General features: G+C 34.3%; 1 protein-coding gene across 1 annotated transcript; it reads left to right on the forward strand.

The window, feature by feature from the left end:
- Window positions 1-4,360: 4,360 nt before the first annotated feature.
- On the forward strand, window positions 4,361-6,179 carry LOC126260029 (uncharacterized). The gene is made up of 2 exons (XM_049957202.1): window positions 4,361-5,734; window positions 5,770-6,179. Exons 1-2 carry the CDS (start codon window positions 4,476-4,478, stop codon window positions 5,783-5,785), a joined length of 1,275 nt encoding a protein of 424 aa, XP_049813159.1. The 5' UTR covers window positions 4,361-4,475; the 3' UTR covers window positions 5,786-6,179.
- The last annotated feature ends 211 nt before the right edge of the window (window positions 6,180-6,390 follow it).

Raw genomic sequence — 6,390 nt, forward strand, 5'->3', positions numbered from 1 at the left:
GGTGACTGTGAGACGTGTGAGAAAAGTTCACATCACACAACTTTCATTGTTCTAGAACAGTAACAAATATCATGAGTAATGTCTGCAGAATTCTGTTCTTATTGATATGGTTTATTAAATTCTCACACACTGAACTAACAGTCACTATGCTGTTAAGACAGTCACATCATATACTATCCACATTCATATAAAAAAGAACTGATGTAATGAACTCATTTACCTGAAGCACTATCACAGTGGAATGTTCAGCTCACAGTTACTATGCCCACAACACAAAATATGATGATGCACTTGGAAAAGCATACAGCAGTGTCTTCTTTCTTGAAGAAGGAAGGCTGGTTAATCATCTCATCAACATCATGCTAGTTACAGATGACTTCTTTGTTGAGGGAAGTGGATGAGATTGGAATCGATCCACCATTTTCGAAGCAAGTCAACATTTAATTTTGCTGTTGTGGGTTGTGTCCTGCTAACGCCCATTATCATGCGCAGTGCATGTAATGATGGACATCCCTGGCCTTCAATGTTGATGATTGTAAATGTAGGTAACAGGTTTCTTACCCACAGCACTTTTTCTGTACCTTTAACAAGCACTGGTGTTTGAGCCGGAATAACAGAATGAAGAGCTTGGACCACATATTCCAGAGGCACACCAGCTGAATATACCTCTAACTCGTGATGGTTTCTGGTAAGCCATGCTGCTGTTGTCGTATCCAACTCTTGATAGGGTGTAGTGCAGTTTATTATGTAGTGTCCTGTGGCAACTACAATTTTATCACGCATTAAACTAAAAGAAATTTCTTTAAACAGAAAGACATTGCTCGTTGTTTTGAAGCCCTGACAGTCAAAGATTACGGTATACATCTTGAAAAATATGATTTGCTTGCACAAAGTGTGAAGTAAACTGAAACTGTTCCGTGAACTTGCTGTATAAATAGGCTCTAAACTTGTTGGAAGTGATGACCTGTGATGAAACAGATACAGTGCAGCAATACATTGACTGACCTATTCGGATAACCTCATACTTGTGATAAAACAGACTCAGTAAGTAGTACATTGACTGACCTCTTCGGATAACCTTATGATGAAACAAGTTCAGTGATACATTACATTGGTTGACCTATTCGGATAACCTCGAGCATGTGATAAAGACCCTATTTTTCTGACATAAATGAGTTCAGCATGATAACTTCTTCAGGATCTGACCTGTACAGATAAAAGTTCTAAGGTCCTTGACTCCTCTCATATCAGTGGAGTGTACCAATTTTTCTGACGCAAATGATCTCAGTATAGTAACCTCTTTATCGCATGACCCAAACGGATAACCTTATACACATGGCAAACAGTTCAAGAGCATATGACTGGGAGTTTTCAATTGATAGCAGGTCTTTGGCTCCTCAGAATTTTTAGCTACTCCACTTTTAATATCAAACTGTTATCAACCCATATGCCTATATAAGCTCATCAGCAGACAGATGAACCATAAGTTGGCAAGCTAGTGTCTGTGCTGTGTGCAGCGACAGAACGAGGTAGCTACGAGTTTGGAAGAAGACATCTACTACAGAAGAAGACAAAATGTAAGTACTTACAATTGTTTTATGTACAGTAAAGCATTAGCATTAGAGTTAGAGAGCATAATTTATATTTCAAGGCAGGAACCCTTCTTTGCAGAAATTAAATGATCTTGGCAGTGGAGCTGGTCGTCAGAAACCGACCACACGCCTATCAGCTCTTCCATTAAATGAAAAGATTCTGGTGTTGGGAGCAAAACGGGTCAACACACCTTATGGTCCATCCATATTGGTAGAACTTGAGAAAGAGAAACTCTTTCTGCCAGCTCGGTTCAGTGATATGTCTGAAGAAGATATAACGTTCCTTAGCAACGGAACAGTTCGAGTATCTTATAGTGGAAGAGTGAATGGGATGGATATTGTTAATTTCAGCACATAGTAGTAAACGTTTTACAGATAAGTACTATATTGATGTGAAGAGTCTTAGCATTTTATTAACAAAAGTTTGTAACTTTCTAGAGAACACTAACCATCACTTAAGTCCTGTTCATACATAGAAATGTCTGTGGGGTATTACAAAGTGTGCAGGCATGGGAACATTAAAGTAGTTGATCTGGACAGTAAGAAAAATGATAAGTGCATTGAATACTTTAAGAAAGAAAATACACTCAATTTTACCTTTAAAATTAATGGGAATTATGCAAACTGTGACATTTACAGAAAGGTAATGAAATTGCTTAATGACGTATTTGTAAAAGGTGAACATTATTTAGCTTACCAAAGATATTGCAAAACCGAATGTGAATATGTTACAGAACTGTATATATTTAATCAAGACGAGAGTCATGTACATTATTTCAAGGAAATACTTTACATTTTACAGACATGTGCAAAAACTGAATCTATATTTTGTGATTATGATTATTCAGAGTTAGAGAGCAATTTAAGATCTGATTTTCAAAATGGGGATATAAACTGCATTTACTCAAACTGTAATCAGATACTTCTCGGTGTTAATGAGATACACGAAAGTGTAATTTAATGGATGACAACCAGTTAAGGAGAAGAAGGTATGTTGATGGTGATATTGACTTGGAGTGGGTTGACAAAGAATCAGCATTCCAAAGACGTTTATGTACGGGCGAAATATATAATCATACTATTCAAGACCCACGAGAATTCCTTGAAAGATGTTTTGATTTATTTAGGGTAAAAGTTGAAGCACAGGATCGTTCTCTAAAAATCAATTGTTGTCTCGAGTGTACATTTGTAAAACCAACCTCTGGTGAAGAACATACTGTTCATCTTGCTACTAAGAACAAGGAATATTTCGTTTCCAGTGATATAGGTGCATGGTACACAGAAAATGTTGTAGAAAAAATTATGAAAAAATTTGATGCATTTCAGAAGCTTGGTTCAGGGCTAGCTCTAAAGGAAATTATGAAACTCTATGTAAATCTAAACGAGAATAGTTTTCATGTAGGAGAGGATGTTGAGTTGCCTGAATTTATTATAAAGAAAAAAGCGGTAGTTAACATAGTGTCTAAAGACAAGAAATGTTTTAAATGGGCTGTACTATGTGCACTATATCCTGTGGAACGGAATAAATGCAGAGTGTCTAGTTATAAGAAACATGAGGATGAACTTAATTTCTCAGGTATTACATTTCCAATTGAGCTGAAACATATTGCTGTATTTGAGAGGAAGAATCCAGGAGTATCTGTAAATGTGTATGGTATTCAGTATGATAATGGTGATTGGATGATGGTTGGAAAGGAGGTTGATCTTCATAGGGAATTTAATTTTGTACCTGTTTATATAAGCAAACAAAGATGTGAAAAACATGCAAACCTTTTAATGCTCCAGTCTGATTTTTCAAAGTGTTATCATTTCTTTTGCATTACTGGCTTATCTCATCTAGTGAGATCTTCACTTACAAAACATACTCAGTCAATTCATTTTTGTGAAAGATGCTTGTGTTACTTTTATACGGAAAAGAAACTAAAGATTCATTTAGAAGATTGTAATACATTTAAAGCTGTGAGAACGATAATGCCAAGTGATGAAAATAAAATAATAAAATTTGAGAATTATAAAAATAAGGAAAAGGCGCCATTTATTATTTATGGTGATATAGAATGTATCCTACAACCAGTTGCAAGTTGCGCTCAAACTAATGAGAAATCACATTCAGAATCTATACATATTCACATTCCTTACAGTGCTGCAATGTATATTCATTGTACTTATGAAGAACAGCATTCACATTTTTATTCATACAGAGGAAAGGACTGTATTAAGTGGTTTGTTGATAAACTTGCTTCAGTTTCACATGAGTTAGTACAGTATTTACAGCAAAATAAGCAGATGTGTATGAATGATGAAGATAGAGAATTTTTTGAGAAAACCAACATATGTCAAATATGTAAAAAGCCGTTTTTAGAGAATGATATTAGAGTAAGAGATCATTGTCATTTCACTGGACAGTTTCGTGGAGCAGCACATCAAGCATGTAATTTAAACTATAGATCTAGTTTTACTGTACCTGTAGTATTTCATAATTTGACTAATTATGATGGACACTTCATAATAAAAGATCTGTGTGAGTACAAAGTGTTGGTAGGTGATAGAGAAATTACAAAGAATGAAGGACATGTCAGCTTAGTACCAAGTAATACCGAAAAATACAAATCATTCACAAAATACCTGAAATTTTCTCTCACAGATAAATCAATTGGTTTTTTAAAATATCGCTTTATAGATTCACTAAATTTTTTGGCATGTTCATTAGAAAAGTGTGTTTCTTATATGACCCAAGACAGTTTAGAAATTACAAAAAAATTCTTTAATGATGAAACTGAATTTAATTTAGTCTGTCAGAAAGGTATCTTTCCTTATGAATATATAACTGAAGAGGGTAAGTTATTAGAAACACAGTTACCTCCGAGAGAAAATTTCAGAAGTATGCTTACTGGTGAAAGTGTAACTGATGTAGAGTATAGACGTGCCTGTGATGTATGGAAAGTGTTTAAGTGTAAGACTATTGGAGATTATTCAGATATATACTTGAAATCAGATGTTCTTTTATTAGCTGATGTATTTGAGAATTTTAGGAAGTTGTGTCTTGACACTTACAAATTAGATCCTGCACATTATATCACCTCACCAGGATTAGCTTGGGATGCTTTACTTAAATCTACTGGTGAAAGTTTGGAATTAATAACTGATGTTACACAGTTACAGTTCATTGAAAGAGGGATCAGAGGAGGAATTGTTCACTGTTCACACAGACATGCTGTGGCAAATAATAAATATATGAAAAATTATGATTGTTCTAAAGAAGACTCCTTCATAGCATACTTTGATGTGAATAACCTGTATGGTTGGGCTATGATGCAGTATCTACCAGTTGGCAAATTTAAATGGTTAAATGAAGATCAGGTACATGCATTTGATGTAACAAGTGTATCTGATGAGGCAGATGTTGGTTATATCTTAGAAGTTGATCTGAAACATCCTAAGCATTGTCATGCTTTGCATCAAGATTTACCCCTTTGTCCTGAGAAAATGAAATCTCCAAAAAGTAACAGCAAAGCACCACCTAGGCTCATGTGTGCTCTGTATAATAAAAGCCGATATGTTATTCACTACAGGAACCTAAAGCAGTGTTTGAGTTTAGGTCTTGAAGTGATTAAGATTCATAGGATTCTATCATTTTCGCAAAAGGCTTGGATGAAACCCTACATTGAGATCAACACAATGAAGAGGGCAAAGGCTACAAACGATTTTGAGAAAAACTTTTTTAAGCTGATGAATAACAGTACATTTGGGAAAACGATGCAAAATGTACGAAAAATGCGTGATGTTCGACTGACAACCTCATGGTATGGTAGGTATGGTGCTGCCTCATTAATAGCCCAACCAAATTTTAAGAAGAGAATTATCTTTGATGAATCACTAGTAGCTATAGAAATGGCTAAGATATCAATATTGTTTGACAAGCCAATTGCTGTGGGCATGGCAATTCTAGATATTTCTAAAACATGTATGTACAACTTTCACTATAATTATATGTTAAAAAAGTATTCACCAGAAATTGTAAAAATGTGTTACACAGATACTGATAGTTTTGTTTACCATATATCTACAAAGGATCTGTATGAGGATATTAAACCTGATATCAGTAACATGTTTGATACCTCTGGATATATGTTTAATAATAGGTACAATATCCCCTTATGTAATAAAAGAGTAATAGGTCTTATGAAAGATGAATTTAATGGAGAAATTATAACAGAATTTATAGGCTTAAGAGCCAAAATGTATGCAGTTCAAACTGATTCTCAGTGTGTATTGCAAAAGGCAAAAGGAGTGAAACGTGCATCTCTAAGAGAGATGAACATTAATGACTATCGTACATGTTTATTGGATAATGTGCTTAAAATGAGCACACAGTTCAGTATTCAATCAAATTTTCATGTAGTCCGTACAGTAAAGCAAAGAAAACTAGCATTGTCATATGATGATGACAAACGTTATGTGGAAGAAAATGGTATAAATACATTACCATGGGGACATTACAGAATAGCAACAGATTCAGTTTCTATGTCTGTGAGTTGTGTGCCAGTAGAAAGCTGAAACATGTGTAACTGTATATGTGCAATTGTATTTAAGGTGAACAAAATAAAAAATCTATTTAATAAACACTGTTTTTTATTTACAAAGATAAACCTTCTTACATATTTTCAGTTATCTACTTCATCATAACAGTTAGTATGATGTTGACTACAATTGTAATAAGGTTTTAAGAATGAATCATTTTGCATACATGATGGTAATGAGGTAAATACATCTTGTATGGGCATTAATTTAGGTAACA

Source organism: Schistocerca nitens, chromosome 5, assembly GCF_023898315.1.
Source record: "Schistocerca nitens isolate TAMUIC-IGC-003100 chromosome 5, iqSchNite1.1, whole genome shotgun sequence".
In the NCBI taxonomy this organism is placed as follows: domain Eukaryota; kingdom Metazoa; phylum Arthropoda; class Insecta; order Orthoptera; family Acrididae; genus Schistocerca; species Schistocerca nitens.